Below are 23,362 nucleotides of genomic sequence, written 5' to 3'. Positions count from 1 at the left end.
AAAATGTTTCAAATAATGAATTTAATGAGTGTAACTGAACCCTCTTCTCACGACAGGCACGAATCTAAATTGGGGAACTTTATTTCTCATTGACACATAAATTATAGTTCACAAACAAAGGAGGAGGACGTGGAGTTTTCCAGCTCTTGTTGTGTCTTCTGGTGGATTTGGCACCAGGTGCAGAGGAGGGACACTGACGGAACAGATCATGCACCGTGTTGATGATCCACGCGAGAAGATCATGCATGTCAGAAGACCACAGAGAGCAGCAGCGGAGATGATGGAGACACCCCTGGATCACTTGGCAGGACAGCAGCCCATAGATTACAGTCAATCATAAATAAATAAGTGAACGACGTGTGAAGCAAATTAAGAGGAACAAAAGTAGCATGTTGATATGTCGATCATCAAATCTCTGTGTGCAGCTGAGGTCACTTTTGTGGGTGAGGAGCAGCCATGCACAAGCTCTCCTCCTCCTCGATGGTCTCCAGCTCGTCGGTGCGGATGGCCTGCGTGATCAAACTCAGCTCCTCGCACATGGTCTCGTAGCGGTAGGCCACGCGGATGTCGGGGACGTTGGTGCGGCGGATGTCGTTGCTCTCTTGGCCTTCTTTGTTGTAGTTCGGGCCCAGCCAGTAGCTCTTCACCTGATGGAGACAAGTACCTCTTAGAGACCACCAGAGTCGGGGGAGAAGCGAGAGACGGGATACCTGGTGAGAGAAGCCGCTCATCAGCACGCTGTTCCTGGAGAGCTCACACATGTCGCAGGAGCTCAGCTTCCACACCTGAGCCGCGATGCTGTACTCCTCCATCAGAGGCTCCTTCAACAACATTCTGGGTCAAAACTTGTGGTTGAGCACAACGAGTTTATCTCGCCGGACCTTGGTGAAGTGGAACTGCAGCGGGTCGTCGGTGGACAGTGACACCATCAGTCCTCGGGACAGGTACTCAGGCAGAGGGTTGCGGTGGTAACTGAGGAACAGGCTGTTGTTGCTGAGCGGCGACATGGCGATGCCGATCTGAGCAAGGTAGTAGAGATACTGCAGCACGGGAGCCTGGTGGGCCCAGATCACACGTCAGGAAGAGAAAACCAAGACGTGTTTCTTGTGCTTCCACACGGACGCCTGACCTTCCTGAGCAGCAGCCCGTGAGAGATGTTCTCTGACAGCATGAACCCAGACACCAGGTGATGGATGGGCCCGGCCTCGCCACAGTGAGGGCGCAGCACCAGCGTGTGAAACCCTCGCTGCCTGAAAAAACACACATCACACAAACACACACAGCAAACCGTCACCGCCAGCTCGACATACACCTGCACCGGGACACACCCTTGTTTGCATGGGTGTGTGTCAACCTATAGCACAGCGGGTCACGGTGCTGACCTGTGCTGAGTCATTCTACCTTGCACAGAACAGCAGCCTCCCTGGATGAGACAGAGAACCACAGGAGGCGGCCACAAACCTGCGCAGGTGATTCAGCACCGTCATGTTGGCGTACATATAGTAGAGGTAGTAGGAGTACGGCGGGTTCTCCTCTTCAGTCCAGCTGGCCGGCAACGGACTGTCAAGGTTGAAGATGTGTTGCTCCGGTTTGGACTCGTCATCCACGCTGTCGAAGCCGACCACCTGTGGTGTCACACACAAACGCAGATCTCTGTAAATACTGCTGACTTCAGTCAGGAACTTGAGAGTTGGTCTTTACGTGCTGAAGGAAGAGGTGCAGCTCCGGGTGGCTGCTGGGGTCAACAGTGACTTCAAACAGAGGCCTGAAGATGTTCTCCAGGAGTTCTTGGAAGTTGCACAGTTGTTTCTTAGTGTGGTAGACGTCACTGCCAAGACAACACAGCTAGTATTTCTTCTCCATAAAAGTAAGAATCTTTGCATTCATATGGGAACTCCTCCACTGAGATCGGTTCACATCAGCATAAAAACAAGTCAAAGCAGCTGCGACGTACAAGAGTCGGGGCACTTGCACAAGCCAGCGGACGTTGTCGGAGTAGACCTGGTGTTTGACTGCCCACTTGGCCAGTTTGTCCCACTCGTCTCTGGAGCGACCGTAGATGGACAACCTGAGCTCCACGTTCTGGTACTTGCTCTCCTCCAGGTCAGCCATGACTTCCTGAGGTTTAAGGTGTAGTACAAAAAAGTAATCAGCAGAGGGCGCAGCTGGCCATAAAGCGTTTCGGTGCAGTAACAAGAGTAGTCAGCAGAGGGCGCAGTGCTATCCTGTGACGTACCTTAATGATGTGACCAAAGTACTTCCCCTCGATGTGGTTGTCCGTCTTGATGAAGATCTCTCTCAGGATGGATTCACCGATTGGATTGTACTTAGCGTTGAACTTGTCGAAGCGATGGAAGGTGTTGCGATCCTGCAGAGATAGTTGGATGGTGAGCTCGCGCTCTCCGCGGTGCAGGCGGGTGACGCAACTGACCGCATGCATGTCCAGTGTGTCCACACTCAGGTCAAAGGCCGTGAGATTCATGCTCTCGAACACCTCCATGAGCGTCTGGCCCTTGCCTCGTTCCACATGCACAATGTCCCGGGGGTACTTCTTCATGGCTCTCTTGATGAAGCGCAGGAGGTGTTTCTGGTTCATGCAGGAGGAGGCGTGGATGTGTGTGTCCACCTGCCAAACAATCCAGGGGAGAAATGATCCTCTGCAGCGCGCGCGGGCTGCACACACGTCCCTGTGGTTACCTTGCGGATGTTGTAGAAGTCTCGATGAGGAACTTTCTTCTGGGCTGCCAACTCTTTCATCTCATTTAAGAGAATGTGCATCTGGAACTTGGAGCTGAGATACTGCAGACGGCGGTAGCAAAAGGACTTCCTGCGGCAGACAGAGGGGGACTTTCACCATAAACCAAACAGTTCTTTTGTTAGTATTTCACTCAGGTCTGTGTTGGCATCAGCAGACGATGATTTAGGAGATGTTGTGTGGAAAAGTGTGAGAAAGGTTGTCGGTGAAAAATACAGCATGCATCTCTGTAACAAGTTTATCAGAGTAAATAAATGACGGTACACTGGTCCGTTGATGATGAGGGCCATCATGACGTTCATGTCGGCGATGTACTCCTGCAGGTCCGGGTACGGCAGGTCCAACTCTGTGCTCCTGTTGGGGAGAAAAAACCAGACTCAGAAGGCTGCTCCAAACATCTGCATGACCAACAAGTGTCACTCACTTCTCCATGGTGCCCCTGGTGGTGTACACATGCATGACCCCGTCCACCATCTTGCAGCCATAGCCCATGTCGGATGGCATGCTGGCGGGGTCCTGGTTCTCATACGGGTGCGTCTCAGAAACAGGTGGGTGCACGTTGGCATCTGTGAGACGACAGAGCACCACACAGTGAAGAGGTGGTGAGAACATGTGCGCGACTACGATCACAGCAGTGGGTTCAGGAGTGTGTGACAGATGGGCCGTGAAATCAGTGAGTGATACAAGTGGGAGCGACGCGCGTGTCTAGAAACATCTTGTTGCCATATTAAGAGAAGAGCACGGATCTTTATGCACGAAGATACTATATTTGGTGGAGTTACTATTTCAATCGTTGTAAATTTGGATCATATTATTTTTTTATATTAAAAGAGATATTGACATTCTTAATATTGCTATTTGTGTTTTCTGACTGAAAGGGATCTTAACCTGCTTCAGATTCTTGCACCTCCTCCTCATAGACGTCCAAGTGGTCCAGTGGTCTCTCGCTCAGCTCCTGCAAGCATCGCGCCGTGGTCCTGCAGAAGCTCTGCAGCGACAGACCCATGTACTTCTGTCTGATGAACAAAGCTTTGACCACACACTTGGCAGCATCCAGGAGGTCTGTGAAGGGAACCTGAAGAAAAAGAGAAAGAAGAACATCGATGAGGAAATCATCCTGAGGTGGAAGGAGAACAAACCAATGTGAACGAAGAAGGAAAGAAACATGACATACAGATACATACAGATCATAATAGAAATATTTTGGGCCAGACTCACTCCACACTTCTCCTCCCCGGAGATGGTGACCCGCTGGTACTCCTTCTCTGGAAGCAGCTCTCGCTCCTGCTGATCCGGGAGTTGGTTCTGCTCCTTCATGTATCTGACAGCAGTGAGATGAACACAGGCTTGTTATTCTGCCTTTCAACATGGCGACAACAAAGACTCACTCCAGGTCCGCAGCGCTGTCCGTCTTCATGAAGTCCTGTTTGGCTCGCAGCAAAATGTCAGGTTCAAACCTGAGCACAGGGAACTCGGGTCAGTTGGGATCATTGATCCAGGTTTCAAAGGTGTTCCTGCTCACTTGACATCTTGGCTAATCTGACGTTCCAGGCGCTGACGTCTTTCCTCTAGCTTCTCAATGGGACTGTCCTCTGGAAATTCATAGGGAGCACTGCGCATCTCACTCTCCACCAAACTGCGAGAGAAAAGCTCCTGAGAGAAGACACAGCCGTTACTGTTCCTCCATGGATTTCAACTCTACACCCAAAACAATCTCTGAGACTGACCTCTGCTATTTCTTTGTACTTTCCGTCCATGGATGTACGCAGGTCAATGGACTGTTTCAAGGCCACGGGGATTCCTGGCAAGGAATGCTGGGAAGTGAGGAGGTGGCGGGCGGTGCGGAGATCGACAGCTGATAAAGAGGGAGAGAAAGTTTAAAAGGAAGTTGGAAATTTGTGAAACAAGTGCCGAGTCACCAACGCACACCTCTCCCTTCCCAAACATCAGTTCTACTATTTTACACCAGAGTTACAGTCATGATAGTTCATTTTAACACAAATCATACATGTAAAAGTAGAGACTTCCAATTAATTACATTGACATTGATGAAAAATCAAATTTAATGATAAGATGGTGAGAAGAAGATCGAATAGACTTCGTGGAAACGTCCAATCTTCACTGAAATTCAGTTCCAGTAAACTCAAAGTGAGTGAAGAAGATACTAGCAACATGGCTACATCAGAAAGCGGTTGAGAGCGCCGACAATGTGCCGATACTACAAGCTATCAAGGACCTAAAAACTGACTTTAACAAAAGGATTGATTCAGTCATGCTTGCAATTGAAGGGGTGAAGAACGATATAGGTCAATGTACGGAAGGTGTCGAAGGTGCAGAGGCTTGTATCTCACAGAGGAATCTTGAAGGTAATGTACAGAGTCTTGAGGAGAAAAGTAAAGAAATGGAAACCAAAATCATCGACATGGTAACAAGGTTGAGGAGATTAAACGTAAGAATGGTGAACCCAATAGGGCAGATGATAACAATAAAACATTATTGAAAAAAAATACATTGTGGGTGGAAATGACAGGCTCGGTGGAGGTGTGCTCATACCCTATTGCTTTCTGCTGCTGCAGGTGTCACAGTTAAGAGTTTCGCTCCAGTCTTGCTGACTAGAATGACAATAAACATCTCCTGAATCCTTAAGTCTCACCTCAGGAAGATGCTAGCTGTTGAATTGGGGTGGGTCAAAGCTTTGATTTTGCTTGTTCAAGGCTTTGTTAGACTCATACATGCATTGTACTGCATCTTGTGTACGTCATATAGAAGCAACACTCAGGTCAGTTTCTTGTTCTTTGAAGGACCTCAGTTGTAGCATCAACTGGAAAACACACAGAGACCTTTGATGCAACTAATTCTGCGACGACAATTGACTTAAGTTCCACCAGCTGGCGGCCATCTGTCCTCAGAGACACACTTTAGATTATGAAGCACTTTCGCTTTAGAACTGTCTTGTTGTTGTTGGTTGCTATAGAAACCCGTAGGATTAAAACATATTGTGGCAATACACTGCTTGAAGGTCTGAACTGAGCCTTCCTGAGACGGACCAGTCGTCTTCTTGGCCAGTCCTTTCACAACAGTCTGAGCTCAGCAGCTATTTGTGTTGCAAGACACAATGGAGCATTCAGGTGGTCAACTCATCCCCACCAGCTCATGCTCTCCATTGTTGCCAGTCTGAGATGCAAGTTTCATCCAAACAGAGTTGCCTTGGCGAGAAGTGGAAGGAAGAAAATTGATACATTTTATTTAACTGTAAATGAGAAGAGCCACAAATGGAGAGGTGAGATCTTCCTCATGTGTTGTGAACACATTAACCTTTATTTTGAAACCACACACCTCTCACTGAAATATTTATTATCCTTATTAATCTTTCATTCTTTACTGCTGGTATAACTGTGTATCTGATGTCAATATTAGTGGAGGTGATAACACAGCAAGGAAAGAATTCCTTTCTATCCATTCTCCAGAAAACAACAAGATTCCATGAAGTACCTAGTGCCAAAGTGAGGCTAAACTGTTCTCAGCTGAGCCTAAATTCCTGCTGGTCATGTGGCGCAGGGAGCACATGTGTAAACTCATGTGTAGCGCCGGGTGTCTCTTTGGGTAGCATCCATCGGCTCAGATAAAAGCAGACACTTTTCCGGAGGTCAGGATGCGACCAGCAGCAAAGACATCCAGACCAGGCCACAGAAAAGCCAGGACTAGCAGACCTGCAGCTAATCCCTTAATGGCTGCTATATTTGGTTCACTAGTATGAATGCTTACATAACAACTCATCCCCCCACTGTCCGAGTGCGAGCACTCAGATATAAAGTCATGATTTGATAAATACCACTTTGTCTGGCAGAAAGAAAGGCAGCAGGAGGCATTTCGACGTGGACCGAGGATGTGAAATGCTTCCACATGAGCGCTCCACACCGTCACAGCGCTGAGTTCTAAAGTTCAGCCCGGAGAGGATTTGTTTTCCACGTGCATGTATATTTCAGCAGAAAATGAAATACGCGGATCCAGGTCAAGTTAGAGTCAGAAGAGGTCGGAGCGCACCACGGAACTTAATCTGCCACCACATGAATGATTAATCTAACCACACATTTGGACATATATTTACACTCGCGTACCGCTCATGCAAGGTTGCTGGTCAACCACAGACAGTCGGAGGGTCAGCAATGAAACAGGCTACAGTGCTGAACTCAACAGGAGAATATCAGTGCTGACAATATCGGTGTGATTCTGGCTCCCTGCTTCTCTTTCGAGTTTCAATCACACACATAGAGATCTCTGCACTTCAGTGCACATTACCTACACCTTTAACATCTGGTGTACACAGAGCGCATCTCAACAGGTTCCCTAATTCAGCACAAACAAATGGCCGGGATTACCAGGTCACCGAAAAACACACTGCTGCAGCAGCAAACGTGCCGCCGGGGTGAGGGTTTATCAGCTAACTTAGCAGTGACTAGCTTGCAACAAATGATCATAACAATAACATGCTTTTAATCTTCAGTCGGCAGACTCTTTCAGGGATGAAATCCCAGGACTGGATCCTTGCAAATCAAGTCACTGCCAAACATGTAACCAGCATCACTTGGTGAATGAGTAGTTGAATCTCTGTCCTGTGCACAGCTTATTACTTTCTTCAAATGACATCGGAATAATGGTTTCTGAGAGAATCAATAGATACATATTCGAATCGGCACTCGAGAGATAACAGCCTGGAGCAACCACACAAAGCAGCCAAGGGACGAGCAAAGGAGAGTGTTAGTGAGCGTGAAAGAGGGGAGGAATACAGGGGGGAGGGTGAAAGGACAGAGCATTATTAGTGATTTTGCACAGGGTGGGGGGGCAGTGGAGCGTACCTGCCAACTCAGGGTCTGCATTTACCAGCAGCTAGAAGGACTGGGAGAGGAAAGATTGGGCAGAGACAGGAGGAGAGAGCCTGTCCTGCAGGATGCCAGAGAGCACAGTGCTCAGGTTTGCATCCTTCCAGGGAAGGTTGAACATGTTGGAGGTTCAGAGAAAGAGGAGGAATACAAAAGACAAACACATCAAGTAGTGAAATGACCAACCCGCAATAATCCACTCTCACATACTCAGACATCCATCTCCACTGTCGACTTTATCTACATACAGAGAGCTGGTCCTGCAGATCCATCCACTCCCCTTCAGAGTGTGACCCCTCTCTTCCAGGACTGGCTCTAGGATTGGGCCAGCTGTCGCTGAACTGGCTGCCTCTGGAGCTGATCCTCCTCATTTAAAAGCCTCTGACATCTATCTGGAACATACCACAGAGAGGCGAGGAGGAGGGGGGCTGACCCGGAGCATCACGAGTGGATGTGGATCCTCCACAGTGCGACAATCCTCAGAGCACCCCTGCTCTCGTTTACTGGACCCTCCTCTCTGTGTTTTGCTGAAGGGACCATGTGTTCATGTTGTTTGTGTGGTCTGTGCTGGATATACTGATGAGGTTTGAGACATTGTGGGCTTTGTCATATGCAAATGGCAGCAGTGGCAGTGTTAATAAAGCCACCACCTCCTTACACAAATCCAATGAAAGGGCCAGCACATTGCTGAACTTGTGGTTTCCACACAGGTTTTCGCAACACACATTCCCACAGAAGTCCTGGAAGCCAATGTTGTTGCTTCCACAATTGTAGTGTCTAAGATTTAGATTAGAAAAATAGCTATTACTACAGACTTGGGGTCCAGCAACTAGAAAAACTCCAATGTATATTCTCATTTCACGTTTTGCCTGCAGTTCCTGTCTTATCTTTCCTTGCCCAATGTAGTTTTACGAGAGTTTTGAAACTCACACGTGTGGAGGGCCATCACCTTCTTTCCAACACAAATGTAGATGGATGAGGTAGGCACGTTCTCATAGTCCATTAGAAACAAGATGTCGCATAATTTCAAAATTATGCGACATCTAAAGCACTTAATATGCAGATGTTACATATTTATAGTTCATTTTAATAGGAAGGAAACACGCTCAATGAGGCGTGTCGCCCCCTGCTGTCCAAATGTAATATCACAACCTGCTAACAAATTCAGAGAAAGCATCTATACTTTCAAAAATACAACGCTTCCAATGTCAATATAATAATGAAAACACAAGCCATTAAGGGACATGAATCGTACAAAATCATATGGAGATTATTTCAATCTCTGAAAGAGCTTATCTTCTGTATACATGTAGGGGCTATCCATGAAAGTTTAGACAATGAACTGAGCTCAGGATTCAGACCCTGGCCTGCGCATGGGAACAATCTGGATTTCCCATCAAATATGAACCATTTTGGATAGCGGCAACAAAGAGAGCAACAGAAACAGAGAGCACAGAAATAAGCTGATGTGGATTGTACATCCTCAGGTGGGAGCTATTTCACTCATAATTGAGCCAAAGAGTAAACAGGACAGAAGACAATGATCAGATAGATGGAAAATCAATCATCACAGGACTATGTTGGAACTTTTTAACTCCAACTTAAAAACAAGGACATACTTTAATTGATCTTAAACTTCACAATGAATACTGTGAGAACTGAACTAATAAATAATGTCTGAATCACTGGAACAGATAGTAGTTTATTCTGTAGGAAAAACTAGTCAACATCAGAAGTAAATAAAAAGTCAAGAATTGTCATGGATCATAGAGTGAATAAAAAAGCTAACCATACGTCAATAACTGATTCTGTATAATGTTTGAGCAGCAGGAGAAAATACCTTCTGAACCAACAGGTTGCCTCCTCAAGATGATGGGCGTCACACAGCGAAATGTCCTTTAAAAACAAGGGACAATCCCCACAGTTCTATCACGCATGCACTGAGCCGCTGTAACCAGACGGTCCCACCCAGGCGTGTACTCGAGAGAGACCAGATGCTGGCTCCCATGAGTCACACAGACACTCGAACCACATGGATGCACAGAAGAGGAACTAGCCGAGGCTTATCAGGAAAAGGCGAACAAGGCAATCAATGGGTGGGAGAGCCAATCATCAGTCAATCATTAATGCTGAGCAGAGATAATTCTATTGTCACACAGGGGAGCGACTGGACACGTTTGACCTTAACAGGATGATTTTCTCTTTTTATCGCACATCTGACTGCAGACCCCAGCATGTGAATGTGTCTTGACACATCAGAGGAAAACAGGATACAGTCAAAGTCCGCTGAGTGCAAAGGTCAGTCGACCCACCTACTGTAAAAGGACACCAAGGGTGCGGTAGCAGTAAATAACAAATGCACTTTTTTTTACTATTAGGAAACACTCTTGATCTGTTGGCCAGTGCCACAAAAACTCAATGAACATTTCTATCAAAACATACAGCCTCAAAACCCACATGCTCACTTTGGAGAAACTGACCAGCAGAACTTTGCTCCTGATCCTTTCTGAATGATGAATAAGTCAGTGGAATCAAACCCAAATGTTGTTTCCAAAGATAAAGCCTTTCAACTGTTACACTCATGTAGGGCGACCAGAGTAGTCGGTCAATGAGTGGACGGTGAGAAGAGCAGAGCGGGCTGACTCGTGGGCGTAGTGCAGATCTTCAATTCCTTTTTATCACAGCTTGCAAAATGATTCACCCACTGCCACCCTCCACTAAATTCACTCCCAGAAACCTACAATCACATTCTAAATTTGGACAACAGGCAGCCGTAGTTCACAGTATCATAGTAACCAGAGAGCAGAGAAAGAGCTGTCCCACACACCGTAGTTTCTTCTCATCTTTTCAAGCAGCCATGGCAAACTCTGAATCTTCCCACACTCTGATGTTGGGGACTGACAGCAGACTGAACTGAAAAAGCCATCTAAACGTCCAGCCTTCCTCAAGCACGCTGGGCGCCATATTAACATCCCATTAAAGGGCCATTAAAATTGATTGATGCCTCAAATTTGCCATAAACTCTGCAATCGTGATCACTTCATTTCAGCTCTAATAAGCAATTAGAGACCACGAGTACGCAATTAGACAATCTATTATTTTCAGCCGGGGGGGAGACTTGTTTTTCTAGCACGCAGACTGTAACTACACCACTCACCCCGGGCCTGTTTCTGCCCTTTTAAAAACACAAAAGATGACGAGTCACCAAAATGTCATCTTTGCTTACTCAGATGTTTCAGCTGATGCGTGTGCAACATCATACACGGTTGTTATCTGATCATATCTCAGCACACACTCTCTAACTCAAACCAGGAGAGGGAGCAGAACCATAAGAGCAGGGCAAATATGGATCAGTACTTCCAGGAAGAGTCAATTCACAAACATGTTTTAACAAAGAACCAAAGGCGAAGGTTGGCTTTTACTGGGTTCATGTTTCTGAACCACAAAACCATGAGGTGAACCATGTCAGGTCAAGTCCGATGGAGTGCCTCCATCCTCCTGCTAACTGCTAATCCTACTCTTTAGCTAACACAGAGATTCTCCTCATAGTGAAGCTGGTATTTTAAAATATAGAGCAAAATCTCAAGTTTCCACTCACTATGTTTTTGAGATGATGTTATTATAGTTCTTCAATGTCATGTCTTTAATGCTGTACCAGTACTTGGAACTGCTTCGAAGCAAACCTGTTGCAGTCAATGAAAAATTAATATCATGCCAAAATCCTTGGACCCGCCCATCATTCCCACCCAGCTGAAAATAGCTTTAACAAATCCAGACAGATCAAAGACCAGAATCAACAAGTTATTCATGATTCAAATTTTTATAAGCACTTGCAATATTAAAACAACTAGAAGAGATTTCTTAAATGTCAATTGAAGAAAAGATGCTAACTGAACCTGAATGGCCTGACAGAACTAACTGACCGGAAAAGTTTGTTTTTCTTACACTAAAACGTCTAATTTAATAATAAAAATGATTAATATACGATAAGCACTGAGTATTAAAACGTAAGTAGCTCACATTATGTATTGAAATGTAGTTTTCAAAAAGTGCGCAGCAGCAGGTCACTGATCAACAGGTCCCAAACTACCGACCTACTCTTATCTGGAGCACCAGTGAAAGATCCACTCACCTGTACTCGTGGTGTACTGGAGACTTCCTCGCTTCCTAAACGGTGACAGGGGTTTGCTCTTGGCCCCTGAAGAAGAGGTCCCAGAGGGCAGGTTGGAGGACATGATTCCTCTAGGTCAAGCAGTTGAGCCTAGAGGAGTCAGAACGTAAAGGAGGATGAAGAACCCAGGCACTTCGAAGCGATGGAGGAGAAGGAAATACAAGAGCAGATGTAGCACAGATACTCTGCGCTTCAGGGGGTCTGACTGCAGTCAGATTCTGAGTGTGTGCTACGTGCCTGTGAGCAGGGCTTTCCACAGTGGCTGGTGCTGTATGGTGGCGCAGAGCATCCTTCTGCAGCGAAACTGGTCCCGCCCCCAAAGAGACATACGTGCTGAAATGAAGCCGCAGAACTGTAAGAGGCTGGGGGAGTGACGGAGGGGCACGGCTTCCCTCCTGCCATGCACGAAACACACACGCACACACACCAGGAAAACAGCAGCACAGCCTACAGCCTGCGTTGTTGCCATGACAACCAGAAGATGATGAGTGGGCAAACCAGTCGGCAGAAAACTTGCGGCTACCTTGCTGAAAATGTGTTGAATGTCCAATAACGGAATTGAGTTGAAAGATTAAGTAATTGATGTAGTGAAAGGGTTTAAACCTCATCCATTATGCATCAAAACTGATTCAACACACAGCTAGCTGTTCTATAATAGCTGGAGCTCAGACACCCAGTCTTCTAGAAACTGCAGGGTGAGTTCTCAAGACAAAAAAAAAAATCAACATCTGCAGCTTGATGATGTCCAGCAGTATAGGACAAAGGATCGCGGCCTCTTGTTCAAGTTCAAGATGGCATGAAAATGTGAATGAACAAATTACTATAGTTTACTACAGCAAATTGCCATAAATTTACGACCACGTCGAATATAGTGTGAGTCCTGTCGCTGTTTTTAAGTGCAGTGGTCTGAAATGTTTGATGTCAATTAGAGTGACAGAAAAATACGATAAATATCGGTGGAATGGAGCACCACTAGTTATATTCAATATTTCTAACTAAACCTACAGAAAACACAATTATTTTGCTCTTTGAATTTAATTTCAATTATGATTATAAATCTTGTTTTTTTACACGCTATTACATTGTAGTGTGCTGGGGGTGCAGTGACAAACACTGACGCCAGATGGCAGCAAAGAAGGGGCAGCTAAATTATCTTCATGTAGGTTCTTTCCACCAGACATTTTAGTTGTGTAAGCAGGGGGTTATTTTTATACTGGGCCTATTTAGGAGATCATTGTGTTGACCACATGAGAGGAAACAAGAATCAGAGGAATCAAGATTGATTCCCCAAAATGAACAGTTTCACAAACACTTTCATTCTTTGCCATACCCTCGGGAAGAGCACACACGGGTCTCAGTCGAGGTGAGGACATCACAGCATGGATATTGGACTCACCAGAATTTATGCAAAAAAAAAAAAAAAAAAAACCCAGAAAGTTCACTATGAAGTTTTATAACCACTTTTCTTCACTCACACAGACAGCCAAGAGTATTTACACCTGGTCCTATGGAGAGTGCACAGAAAGAGCTACAGAGAGACTGAATCAATTGTCTCAATGAAGAGAGACTGACGTTCTGTACTCACAAATAATCCTCATGTCATTTGTTACCTGCAACTCTAATCTGTCTGTGGCTAATCGCTCCTCAGGTGCACAAACATATACGCCAATCTTTGGCACTGCGCTCTGTTGCCACTGGTCAGTGAGGAATAGACACTGGGAATGTTTAATATGATATTATTTTGCATGAAACTGGTCACAAGGTAAAAGGCACAGCTACATACAGCTATGGCGACAAACCCCACAAAACGGTTTTATTCACAGCAGAATACTTAACAAAGACAGTGTTATATATGAGAGTCTTTTCCACCTCAGGCAGGCTACATTCACCAGTGAAGAAATTGGGTCTGTCTGACCAGTTTTCTCTGAAATGCAGCACCGATCATAGCCCTGATGGTGTGTGTGCCACACATGATATGAGATAGAGAAAGAATGCAAAAGATCAGATGCGTTTCAAGAGCTTCAACTCTTAAATGTAGCAAGTGTTGTTAGTGTTGTAGATTTGAAAACAGCAATCTCACCCCAATTGACCATTAACTTGTGGACACATTTCAGTCAGGCGCATTTTTTTTCAGAAACTAGTTTTATTGCACTTTAATGATCTGGTACTGTATGTTTGTGAAGTCCTGACAGAACAACATTGCAAGGAATACAAGCAAAAAAAATGTTGGCAGCCAATCGGATGGTTGAAATTGGGTCTCTAACACCTCAAGTGGTATGTCATTGGCGTCATTGATTCTTAACAACAGCACCACAGTTCCTTCCCTTGTAACAGTAAGAGCTGGTGTCGGGTGCGAAACAAGCCGTCGAGCTCCGATACATTCTGACACCTCTTTCACACAGACACTCCTCCATTGTGAAGTTCATTCATATTTACTGACTTTAAAGTAAAAACTGTCATGTGTTTAACCTCTCTTCCTCTGTGGTTGAGCTGAGGCTCTGTTCGTAATCTTGTCAACAGATCAGAGACACAAGGGCTGAGCACAAAGTACGACTACGCCATCCACCGCCTAATGGGATTGGCCGCCATCACTAGATGTGTCCCGCGATTAGCCTGCTTGGAGGCGTTGGAGGATTTAGGCTCTCAGCATCCTCCCTCAGGCAATTAGCATCTATGTGCTTATTAGGAGAGTGACGTGAGAGTCAGTGTCCAAAGTCAGATCTGAACTCTGACAGCAGGACTAATGTGGAGAACAGAAAGCGGTCAGTGATCGAGTGTATCAAGCTATAAGTGGATCTCAGCGGGGGTTGGACCAAACAAAGTTTCTGAGTCGACTCTATGTGCTTGATATTTTACCTTCTGTCCTTTATAAAAATATAAAGGACAGAAGGTAAATATGACTGACTGTCATGCCTCTCTGTGTCACTACAGTTTCTGCTCAGACTTCAGGACTATCATGAAGAAGCCTGCCTTGTATTCCCCTTCATATCAAGCAAAAGTGATAGAAAATTTTGCATTTCAGGTCTGAAACTCGCAATCTGACCAGCTCTTAATGCATACTATTGCATACGTATTTGCATCTAAATTGGCCACTCGACTGCACTTGACAAATGTGTATGAACACACTATGTGTTACAATCTGCAAATTTACCAACAGTCATCACACTGTTACGACAACATGGCGACTGGTGACATTTGAACACATAGTAATCTTTGATCTGTGGGTAGTTTCAGCAACCAGAAAATTAATCTTAAAAGCAGGAACGTCAGTATATCAAACACGTGTGACAACACTTGCTGATAAATATTGCATGACCAGGAGACAAACTCACATCATGTTCTTCACATTGTAACAAACATTGACGCCTTTTTTTTTTATTAATGCAAGTACTTTTTTTCCTTTTGTGAAAATGTAGGGGAACCACTATGATAGTCAAGTTAGAAACCAAAAATACACTATAAAACCAAAAAAGTTGCCAGGTTACAAGGGATAAATCTTAAAAGAAAATGAAACAACAATATTGAGATGTGAGAACTGAAGCAAAGACCATTTTTGGCAACAAAATTCACCCTAAGTGAGAACAGTTTTAAAGTGGTCACATCCTAGAATAATCTAAATAACCAATAGTTAATGAATGTCTATGAAAATTATTGTGATTCTACTTTGACAGGTTCCCTGCATAGAAAGGGGTCAGGTGAGGAGTCTCTACCAGCTCTTAAGGATACCAGCAGGGTGTCCTCTTTGGAGAGTTTTCCAGGCACGCCTAGTTCGCTCATAGGCCGTTGCCCAGGGACAGGAGATCACACACCAACCCTGGCTGAGTAATGACTTGGAATTGTGTAATATGTCCCAATTATCCAAAAGGATTTCCTCTATTTTGTGGGGGAAATGATGCAATGGCTTTGGACATTTGGAAATTGGACTAACAAATCACATGAAAAAAACACTCATGATGTCATATGAGACACATTGCTAAAAAAAAATAAACAGGGCTATCTGGAGACAAAACCATAACTGATCCAAGACCCACTGATCTGAACAGCATTCGCATCACTCTCCGACACTATTGATCACACGCAGGTGAGTCCTGAAACATTTGTTGATGGAGGAATTATGTAACACATTTAGGTCATGTAAACCCTGTCAGTCAGAGGAAAGCAGAGTATCAGTGAAGTGACAGTTGCTTTATTTAGCAGGCACCTGGGATTTAGAGGTCTTAGCCATAAGAAGTTTATGAGACCTTAATGCCTCCTCCTTTGCTCTGTCCATGTGACTCAAGACTGAAAAACCCAAAAATGCAATCAATCTGAGAAAATGTGCCATAAAATGATGGCGTTGGAATGTGCCATTGGTGCTGTCCAGTGCAAGAAATCACATAGAATGTGGTGTGAGAACACTTGTAGTCCTTACTTATAGTCCTGTGTGTAGAAAAAGGATAAATGAAAGGCACAATGAAAGCAATGGTGGTTTGTGAATTGCTGCTGTTACCTTGACTTGAGGTGCAATATTCATTCCTGGCATTGTTTGGTCTCCAAATATCATTTGGACTGTTTCACCTCTTTTATTAATAGGATTTGCCAACCAATCAGGAAGCAGCATCTACTAGGTCGGGTTTAAGTGGAGGGAATTAAAAGGTGGACACAGCAGCTGAAGCAACAGTGGGTTCCACCTGATCGTTTAATCAACAGAGCCAAGAAGCTCAGGCACCTCCCTCCTCTCAATCCCCTTCCGCTCGGAAATCGCCTTTCAGCACGATTAGTGCTGCACACTGATTCTCCAGGTAGCTGCTTCCAGACAACCGTCAAAATTTCTATCATCGAGGATCTTGAGTTAGCTGAGGAAGAAATGGGAGCTGGAGCTAGCGCCGAGGACAAAAAGTCCAAGGAGTTGGAAAAGCAACTTCAAGAAGATGCTGATAAGGACTCGAAAACCGTCAAGCTACTACTGCTTGGTGAGTAAGTTGCGGCATCAGATGTCACAGGTTTGTGTTTGTCCTGCAGGGATTACGACAGTAATTCAGGGGCTGAATGCAAAATGAACACTTGGGCTAGAGAATGAGGAGGAAGGCAAAGTTCTCAGGAGGACGAAAGTGCAGGAAAATCTGAAACAGGCTGAAGGTCTCTCCTCCAAAATACATCAAAATAATGTATTCAGTTAAATCAATGAAGAAAGTTTAATTAGAAATTGAGTGCAGTCATTGGTTATCTTCCAAACCTGAATCAGAAAACGTGTTTTTTAAACCGTTTAGACTGATGCATGCGTGAGGATTTGATTTTGAGGTTTTGTTAGATTACTGCAAAAATGGAACGCCTCGGTAGGATCTCTCAACTGGCTGATCTGAGCAAGTAGAAGAAAGTGGGACAGACAGTAAACCAAGTTTTAGAATGCTATGGATACATTAAAGTGAATTTATTTATCCACTGGAAATAAAATTAGCTTTTGAAAGTGAGTGATAAGATGTTTTGAACATTTAAATATACTTAAAAAAGACAAACAACAACAGGTGGTGGGTGTTTTCGCCAACCACCTGAGCTATAACAGAGCTCACCTGCATATGGGACATTTTTGTGTGGAACTTGCCTGTCTTTGTATTTTGCTGTGCTTGTCACTACACTCCTTCATTCCATGTCAAAAGACAACATTTGAGCTTCAATGTACACTTTGCAAAATCAGAGTCTGCTCGTGCCAGGTGCATCATTCATTCCTGGATGCATTGTCTGACTTCATCTTGAAACGAACAGTGACTTTTCAATGTGGAAGGACATTGGTGCTTAAAAGATCACAGCCTTTGGTCTAAATGAATCACAGCCCAACAGCGATACGTCAATCCTATTAGCTAACTGGTTTACTGTAGATCCCTTTGCAGAGGCCTCAGCTGATCCTACAAACGTAGGTAGCACAAAAGTAAGACTGTCATCCGAAATACACAGCTAGTTTCAGAAATGAGAGATGTAGAAAAGGCTACTAGACACAAGACATACAGTCAGGAGTGGACTGAGAGAGCAGTCTCGTGTAAAAATTGGCATGAAGAGAAATCATCGAGAAATATTGTACTTCAGATGATGAAAAACAACAACATTGGTATCATTAAAATAAGCCAAACAATCTCTTGTTTCTCCCACGAGTCATAGGTCAGGACTTGAGTCTTCAACAATCATGTCTGCTAGTTTGAGATTTAGGCTTTGTGTGGTTGCAGGCCGACAGGAGAGTTCGCGTTGGTGTCACAGTGACGGAGTTAATTCTCTAAAGGTAGATTAAACAGAGCGAGAGCATTCAGGAGGGTTTTCTCTCTAAGATTACACAAAAGCAATATAGGATTGGGTGGTGTTTTTATGATCTGAAGTGCTTGTTTCTATTTTAAAATGAAACCAATTTGAACTCAGGGCCACAAGTGTGAGAGTAGTAGGTTGTCCCTGCTGCCACAGTTCATCACACAAACTTAAGAGCCAGAGCAACTTCAGGGAACTTTAACAGAGCAGCAGTGACTTCAAAATAATGTGGCATATTAATGTAGACCCTGACAATTTCCCCACTGCAGGACTGATAGTCAGGACTGAAGGCCAGACTCTGAAATGGGGAATTTCCTGCCAAAAGTCTAAGACTAAGTTGGTATGGGATGGAGTGCTGAATTATCGTCAAAAGTAGCTTTTTCTGACAGTTTCACATTGATAACACTCTATCAGATCATCAATTAGGCTTTGAAACTGGTGGAAGAAATTCTAATTCACAGCCATATATTTACCGAAAGGCTGCTCTTTCAGAGTCAATTACAATATAGTTGTTATTTGCTCATACTATGACGTGTGTATCAAGACTTAATCCAATACCACAGTATAATTTTGTCTTGTTTCCCTAGGTGCTGGTGAGTCAGGGAAAAGCACCATTGTAAAACAAATGAAGTAAGTACACAAAACATAACAGTGACGTTATAAACATACCTTGTTTATGATGAAATGCAGTGAAGAGCAGATTCTTTGATTGGTCAGCAGACTGAAATACCGCCATCTGTCAGTTTAGTGGAGCTTTTAAGAGGCCAAAAGGTCAAACCTCTACTCACACTGATTTGTCAGCACTTGTTTTGTTGTGTCCTGGATTATTTTGGACACTAGCCACCAGGGGGCACTGTGGGAATGAAAAGACGACGTTACAGCATGAAACGCCAAACAGTGATGTGATATTCTGCACTTTTTAGTTCGTATTCACGAACTCGTAGTATCGAGTTCGTATTAAAACAACTAAGATTCAATATTAAGGGAAGTAATGTGAAACTAATTTTGAGAAACACATGAGAAATGCTCTTAGATTTTATATTCATATTACATCAGAGTCTCCTCTGGTTTTAACACTTAAGAATGATAATGATAATATCGTTTTCTACCTTCCGTTCTAACTAGCTTAGACTGCTTCACCACAAAAACGTCAATAATCGATCCCAGGTGGAATAAATCGACGCATACAGGCAGCTGCATTCGTGACCTAACTAAGGAAAGTCTACTGGGACATTTCCGTTTCTCTCTCGCGTCTTCTCTTTTTATTTTTAAAAAATTGTGATGTGATGTAAGTACATTTTACAAGCGATTACGGCTATGATTAACAATGCATGTCTTCATTTCAATTATAATATTTATAGTGATGTCACAAAATAATTTCATAATCATAATAAAGGTTTTCTGTTATAAGTAAAACAAGCAAGAAATATATTTATTATTTTTTAACAAGGCAAACAAAACAAATATATCTCAGTTTTCTGGACATGACAAGGAATGAAACAAAAAATGTAATTACTTATGAGTAAAAAATAATTGTGACAACAACAATTAAGATAAACATAGATTAGGAAATAGCAAGCTATGCTCATAAATACTATTATTGCTAATGATGTGGATATTTTAAAACACGTTGCAGTCAGGTGCTGCAACACATCACTCTGCCTTTTTCTTCTTAAGCACCCTCCCTCATGTTTCCTTTTTAAATTGTTCTCAGGATTCTGCATCAAGGAGGTTACACAAAAGAGGAACAAATGGAGTTCAGAGCGATCATCTATGGCAACATTCTGCAGTCTGCTCTGGCTATCATCAGAGGCATGGAGATGCTGGGGATTGATTTTGGGAGTCCCAGTGGACAGGTATTGTGTTGCAGCGAGAAACATGTCGACTGAAGCGTCTTGTGAACATAATATGCTTGTGCTCTGGGCGCTGGAGGAAACGTGATGTAACAGATCTGCATGCTAACACTAATCTTGTAGTAACAGTCTATGTGTTTCTCAGGAAGTATGAACTAAAAAACAATTTGACTAAAAAGAAAGTTTTTCCAAAAATATCATATGAACTCTGGATACCATCTGATCTATTGTATATAGAGTAAAATCAATTCAAGCTGCTCTAAAATTGTGTTTCTGTGTTTATGAAACTGCAGGAGGACTCACAGAAACTGCAGAACTTATCAGACTCCATTGAGGAAGGCACAATGCCCACTGAGTTGGCTGATGTCATCAAGAAGCTGTGGAAAGACTCTGGTGTGCAGGCTGGATTTGAGAGAGCTGCTGAGTACCAGCTCAACGACTCAGCCGGCTAGTGAGTCAATAGCTCTCAACAGCACTTCGACATGAGGATGAAAAAATCTCACTGTTTTTTAACATCTTTAGCTACCTGAATGAAATGGATCGGATCTGCAAACCGGACTACCTCCCCACAGAGCAGGATGTGCTGCGGTCTCGTGTCAAAACAACTGGTATCATTGAGGAACAGTTCTCCTGCAAAGAGTTGCACTTCAGGTGAGAGAAGACGTCAACGTTGGGCTTGACTGGGTGAGTCATTCAGCCATTGGACACACCTTAATTCGCCTTCTGTGGCCACCAGGATGTTCGATGTGGGCGGCCAGAGGTCAGAGAGGAAGAAGTGGATTCACTGTTTCGAGGGTGTGACTTGCATCATCTTCTGTGGAGCTCTCAGTGCTTACGACATGGTGCTGGTAGAAGATGATGAAGTGGTGAGTTTGGATTCATCCAGACGTACAACAGACACTATAACCATTGATGTTGCTTTCTGAATTTTTTGCTTTCTGACCTTGACAGAACCGCATGCACGAGTCCCTCCATCTATTCAACAGCATCTGCAACCACAGGTTCTTTGCACTGACCTCCATCGTGCTTTTCCTTAACAAGAAAGATCTGTTTGAGGAGAAGATCAAGAAGGTTCATCTGAGTATCTGCTTCCCAGACTATGATGGTAAAATGAACAGAAACTTATCGTGCTTCCTAGCATTTAGTTATTGCTTAAAATATTTTCATTTCTCTTTTTAATGTACATCTTCAGATAAATATAACTTCACTGTAAATGCTCAAAAAGATTCACAATATAATTACGTCTTTGTGTGTATAGTGTGCACTATTATTTGAAATTTTACAGAATTTTAGTTCCCCAATATGATCATCTAAACATGCATGAATTAACTGTGATAATCTGTGACATCTTAGGCCCGAACACGTACGATGATGCCAGCAACTACATCAAGTCACAGTTCCTGGAGCTGAACATGAAGAAGGGGGTGAAAGAGATCTACTGCCACATGACCTGTGCAACGGACACAAAGAACGTCGAGATTGTGTTCAACGCTGTGACGGACATCATCATCAAAGAAAATCTCAAAGACTGCGGTCTGTTCTAAGCAGCTGCAGAATCATAGGAGGTGAGATCTCCTCACTGCTTCAAACAGAGAGGCGGTTAAAACAGATTTATGATGTCTGCGAGGTTGAATTTAGCAGTCTGTTTAAAACTTGAAGTGGAAAAAAATAAATGGTTGTCAAATGTTCCAATGACCTCTGAAAGGTGCAGTGAATGTTTAGAACTGAGAACCACTTGATTCATTTCATATGAGAATGAGGGCAAATCTTTCCAGAGGTTTTGTTAGGAATTAGGAGTGAATAAGTAAGTTTCTGTTTGACACAAATGTTTTGGATTCTGTTACACCATTATTAAATGTTGTACGTTGTGGGTGGTGAGAAATATAGGCAAGATATTTTAATAGAGGAGAAGACAGCACCAAAAATGAGTACAAAGTTAAAAAAAAAAAGTAAATATTGCTTACCATTAACTTACTCTCCTGAGACGGAAGCAAGACATTTCACGTCTGACATCACCTTCAAAAGAAAATATCAATTCTACAACAAGTACTGATATTATTTAATCGCCACATATCTAAATATGTGGTACTAATTCCGTGAAAACAAGTTCATGCTAATCATAGAGCTAGCTCGCGGCTAGTTATTAGCATTAACCGACTTCCGCTGAAAGTTCTATAAAAGAAAATAGAGGACTAACACGATTTTTTATTTATTTTTTTATTTATTTATTTTTCTGTGTCTTGTAAATCAACTTAAAGAATACTTATTTAAATTATAATTATAGGAAAAAAATGTATATAATATTTTTCTTATAATTTCAATAAGTCTTCTTAAAGTTGATTTACAAGACACAGAAAAAATAAAATAAATAACACAAAAAAAATCGTTAATTTTCTACTTCATTAAGTTATAACACTTATACGAGTAAAGATTCTAGTTTATCCTGAAATGATTCAATGTTTATTTTTCCTTTACCTTCCAGAACTTCCTGTCCTTTTCGACCCTCACATTTTGGCTTCAGCTGGGAAGTGTATTGGTGGAGCTTAGGGGATCATCAGCTGGTCAGGTCACTCCAATGTCTCTAAGCCAAGTTCGGTCCATGAATGCTCCACCTTCAACAAAACCTCCAAGAAACATGGCGCCCGCCTTGCCATTATGGACATACAGGTTTTTACAGGTCTGATCATTATTCAGTATAATGTACATTTCTGCCACGGGAAGCTAAATTCCATGCCTGCTTTCCCCCCAGCTGTGACGACTGTAATATATATATAAGAATATATATATTACACTCAAACTCTCTCCAGTGTATGAACATATAATTTTAAATAGCATCATCACACTTTGTTTTGTGTACAGTAGTCTTTGTGGTCTTGATATTTAAACTGTAAATGAAAATAACGTCCTGAGGAAATATCTCAGATATCCCAGTTATCAAAATGTATCCAGATTACAAACTGAAATTGTACATGTATCTAAATAGTGTTGATTCCATTCATGGGACATTTTGAAGTGACAACAACTTGAGGCTCAAATGTCTTAGAGATTCTTTGTACATAAGAGTAGATAATGGACTTTATTTTGAAAGAGAAATAATTCCTAAATCTTTGTGGAATACACACACACACACGTATATATAATATATATGAGAGGGAAACACTAGCTCAATGCTTTGTTTTAAAAAGGGAATGAAAATCGTTGTCCTGAGTACGTCCTTTCTTATGAAATGTAGAGGAATGAAATAAAGTTGCATTCAATTCACACGTCTCTGTGTGTCAGTTTGGCAATCTATGTTGCAGTGTGAATGAGTAAGAGAAGTTGTGCACTTTCACAAGTTCCTGGTTCTTGTCTGAGAGGAAACAAAGGCAACGAAAGGCCATCGAACAGGAAGAAATACAGGACTTCATCTGTGCTTTGAGATATGCAACTTGAT

General features: G+C 43.1%; 2 protein-coding genes across 9 annotated transcripts; one reads left to right on the top strand and one right to left on the bottom strand.

The window, feature by feature from the left end:
* Window positions 1-48: 48 nt before the first annotated feature.
* ampd2b (adenosine monophosphate deaminase 2b) lies at window positions 49-19,259 on the bottom strand. Of its 8 annotated transcripts, XM_053849740.1 has the most exons (21): window positions 19,186-19,259; window positions 18,746-18,929; window positions 12,044-12,139; window positions 11,768-11,896; window positions 4,483-4,610; window positions 4,278-4,408; window positions 4,144-4,212; window positions 3,974-4,076; window positions 3,644-3,830; window positions 3,180-3,321; window positions 3,020-3,109; window positions 2,698-2,827; window positions 2,432-2,626; window positions 2,237-2,368; window positions 1,955-2,118; window positions 1,702-1,828; window positions 1,462-1,625; window positions 1,130-1,250; window positions 882-1,055; window positions 711-821; window positions 50-647 (listed from the first exon to the last, which is right to left on the bottom strand). In XM_053849740.1, exons 4-21 carry the CDS (start codon window positions 11,868-11,870, stop codon window positions 432-434), a joined length of 2,487 nt encoding a protein of 828 aa, XP_053705715.1. In that variant the 5' UTR covers window positions 11,871-11,896; window positions 12,044-12,139; window positions 18,746-18,929; window positions 19,186-19,259; the 3' UTR covers window positions 50-431. The 8 variants fall into 8 exon arrangements, with proteins under 8 accessions (XP_053705721.1, XP_053705720.1, XP_053705719.1 ...); XM_053849741.1 differs by lacking the exon at window positions 19,186-19,259 and having other exon boundaries at window positions 11,768-12,139; window positions 18,746-18,797; window positions 18,865-18,929; XM_053849742.1 differs by lacking the exons at window positions 18,746-18,929; window positions 19,186-19,259 and adding an exon at window positions 13,137-13,239.
* Window positions 16,464-23,190, top strand: gnat2 (guanine nucleotide binding protein (G protein), alpha transducing activity polypeptide 2). Its single transcript, XM_053849752.1, has 9 exons — window positions 16,464-16,758; window positions 18,664-18,706; window positions 19,791-19,932; window positions 20,223-20,380; window positions 20,452-20,580; window positions 20,666-20,795; window positions 20,881-21,034; window positions 21,283-21,494; window positions 22,412-23,190. Exons 1-8 carry the CDS (start codon window positions 16,653-16,655, stop codon window positions 21,471-21,473), a joined length of 1,053 nt encoding a protein of 350 aa, XP_053705727.1. The 5' UTR covers window positions 16,464-16,652; the 3' UTR covers window positions 21,474-21,494; window positions 22,412-23,190.
* The last annotated feature ends 172 nt before the right edge of the window (window positions 23,191-23,362 follow it).

Source organism: Synchiropus splendidus, chromosome 18 (assembly GCF_027744825.2).
Source record: "Synchiropus splendidus isolate RoL2022-P1 chromosome 18, RoL_Sspl_1.0, whole genome shotgun sequence".
Lineage (NCBI taxonomy): Eukaryota > Metazoa > Chordata > Actinopteri > Syngnathiformes > Callionymidae > Synchiropus > Synchiropus splendidus.
Note: the sequence above shows the minus strand (reverse complement) of the source record. Positions and strands in the feature narration are given on the sequence as shown.

Coding starts and splice junctions, on each gene's coding strand:
- gnat2 (XM_053849752.1), top strand. CDS start 16,653: ATGGGAGCTGGAGCTAGCGCCGAGGACAAAAAGTCCAAGGAGTTGGAA. Junction 19,933..20,222: donor TTGGGAGTCCCAGTGGACAG/GTATTGTGTTGC, acceptor ATGAAACTGCAG/GAGGACTCACAGAAACTGCA. Junction 21,035..21,282: donor CTGCTTCCCAGACTATGATG/GTAAAATGAACA, acceptor GTGACATCTTAG/GCCCGAACACGTACGATGAT.
- ampd2b (XM_053849740.1), bottom strand. CDS start 11,870: ATGTCCTCCAACCTGCCCTCTGGGACCTCTTCTTCAGGGGCCAAGAGC. Junction 3,110..3,179: donor ACCAGGGGCACCATGGAGAA/GTGAGTGACACT, acceptor TCTCCCCAACAG/GAGCACAGAGTTGGACCTGC. Junction 1,626..1,701: donor TGCACCTCTTCCTTCAGCAC/GTAAAGACCAAC, acceptor GTGACACCACAG/GTGGTCGGCTTCGACAGCGT.